Source organism: Triticum aestivum, chromosome 7D (assembly GCF_018294505.1).
Source record: "Triticum aestivum cultivar Chinese Spring chromosome 7D, IWGSC CS RefSeq v2.1, whole genome shotgun sequence".
Taxonomy (NCBI): Eukaryota; Viridiplantae; Streptophyta; class Magnoliopsida; order Poales; family Poaceae; genus Triticum; species Triticum aestivum.
Window position 1 is genome coordinate 189,147,339 of NC_057814.1, and position 1,912 is coordinate 189,149,250.

A 1,912-nucleotide genomic window follows, 5' to 3' on the forward strand; every position below is an offset into this window, starting at 1 on the left:
ATTGATTCTTAACAAATTAGTATTTTCAATTTGTGAGGGCCGTTCTCTCTATATAAGAAATCGTTGATTAAGAATATATAGTGAATTCTTGGGCAACTGCGTAAATTTATGGAATCACTTACTTTACTATATCTTTTTTTTTGCATAGAATTTTTTTTGCATAGAAAAAAGAAGGGGAATATTGATATATATTAGAGAAGCACCTCCTTGGATTTCTCTACACAGAAGAGAAAGTACAGAAAACGCTCCGGACAAAGGAAATTTGCAGAAAAATCCTTCTTCATCCGTGCAACCACTGAGAGAATGACGAAAAACTTTGAACACCTGACGAAAAACTTCAACCACCACTCCGGTTGAAAAACTTCTTATACGAGTGTTGATCCCTGCTGCAACCACCAACACAAACACAATGACCAAAAACTTCCAACCACCGGCTGGTTGGAATTTCTCTGTCTTTGAGTGTCTCATCGATTACAGAACGTAGCCCGTCGGCAATGAAGCAGACATCATCGACTAAGACATCATCACAACAGACTTGTGTGAAAGATTGTTTGAGTATATATGATCCTAGAGGATGATAGAGACGGGTCGCATTTTTCGAAAGATCAGATTTATAAGCCTAGAAGATGAAGGATCGAATCGAACCTCATTCTATGACGGACTGCCGCTTATTTTGATTCCTCGATTCGCTTACAACCGAGGTTACTTACGCTACTAGTAGTACATGCTGTCAGTGGGCCTAGCTAGCCAGAAGCTAACTAGGTGCCGGTGACGATGGTGCGCCTCCCGGACCTCTCGGCGGCGTGGTCCCCCTTCTCATCGCGCTCGTCGGAGTCGACCTTGTGCATGCGGTCCTCCTTTTTCTCCTCCGCCTCGCGCTTCTTCCCCGGGTCCGTCGTCGTCGCCTTCTTTACCTGCAGCAGGACGCGCGCGCGCACACAGATCAATCGGGCAAGGTTAACTAGAGGCGGAAGTCGCAGCTAGCACACACCTCTGTAGTGTGGCCGGCAATCTAAGGAAAAAAACGACTCAGCGCGGCCGACGAACCTTCTCGCCGGCCGTGGCCTTCGCCTTATCGATGCCGGCCTTGGCGGAGGAGGCGGCGTCCTGGACCTTGGCTTTGATGGTCGCCATTTCCTTCACGAATCACGTAGCGCGCGCTCACCGTTTGCTCTGATCACTCGATCTGCTGTCGCTTGCACTCGATCTGGCTGATAGACGCGGTAGCTTAGGTAACATGTATGACAGGTGGTACATATATAAAGGGGTGTATTCAAGGCCCAAACGGCCGGACCGTGCGTGGCACAAAGCAGGCCAGCCAGGTGCAGGCAATCGTGGCACCTTGCTCGTGCCTGCTCTTAATATTCGGACGCGTGTTGGTGCACGTAATGGCTCGCCTGCTCTGCATCTTTAGCAGACCCCTTAAAACTGCAACCCGTATATTACGGGTAGAGAAAAATTTGTTTTCAGAATCAATTTTTGCTGCGGCCGAACAGATCCGTATAATCAACCCGTAAAAGAGAATATTCTCTGAATATACCAAACGGGTCCACAACTTGCTTTTTTTTCTGGTCGTCCTCTTCCTCAAGCCAATTTGGAATCGCGGACAGGCAGAGAAAGAAGATGCGAGGTGGACGCCAGCGGACGGGCAGGCGAGGAAGACGCGGGGTGGCCACGGCGGCGCGGGCGGAGGCCAGGGCGGCCGCGGTTGCGCGGGCGACGTCCGGGCTACGGTAGCTACGTTCGAATCGATTCGATTCAACTAGCTAGCAAGCTAGCTCCTCCGTCGAGAGATCCGCGGGCGGCTGTGGCGGACGGCGGGCCGGCACAACGGACGGCCGGGCGGACGACGGGCCCGCACAGCGGACGGTCGGGCGCAGCAGCCCGGGCGGACGGCCGGCGAGCGCGACGG

The 1,912-nt window shown here is 51.9% G+C and overlaps 1 protein-coding gene across 1 annotated transcript; it reads right to left on the minus strand.

The window, feature by feature from the left end:
* Positions 1-333: 333 nt before the first annotated feature.
* On the minus strand, positions 334-1,246 carry LOC123166990 (protein LE25). The gene is made up of 2 exons (XM_044584833.1): positions 1,048-1,246; positions 334-914 (listed from the first exon to the last, which is right to left on the minus strand). The coding sequence occupies exons 1-2, from the start codon at positions 1,132-1,134 to the stop codon at positions 759-761; spliced, it is 243 nt and encodes an 80-aa protein (XP_044440768.1). The 5' UTR covers positions 1,135-1,246; the 3' UTR covers positions 334-758.
* Between the last annotated feature and the right edge of the window lie 666 nt (positions 1,247-1,912).

Coding starts and splice junctions, on each gene's coding strand:
- LOC123166990 (XM_044584833.1), bottom strand. CDS start 1,134: ATGGCGACCATCAAAGCCAAGGTCCAGGACGCCGCCTCCTCCGCCAAG. Junction 915..1,047: donor AGGCCACGGCCGGCGAGAAG/GTTCGTCGGCCG, acceptor GTCCTGCTGCAG/GTAAAGAAGGCGACGACGAC.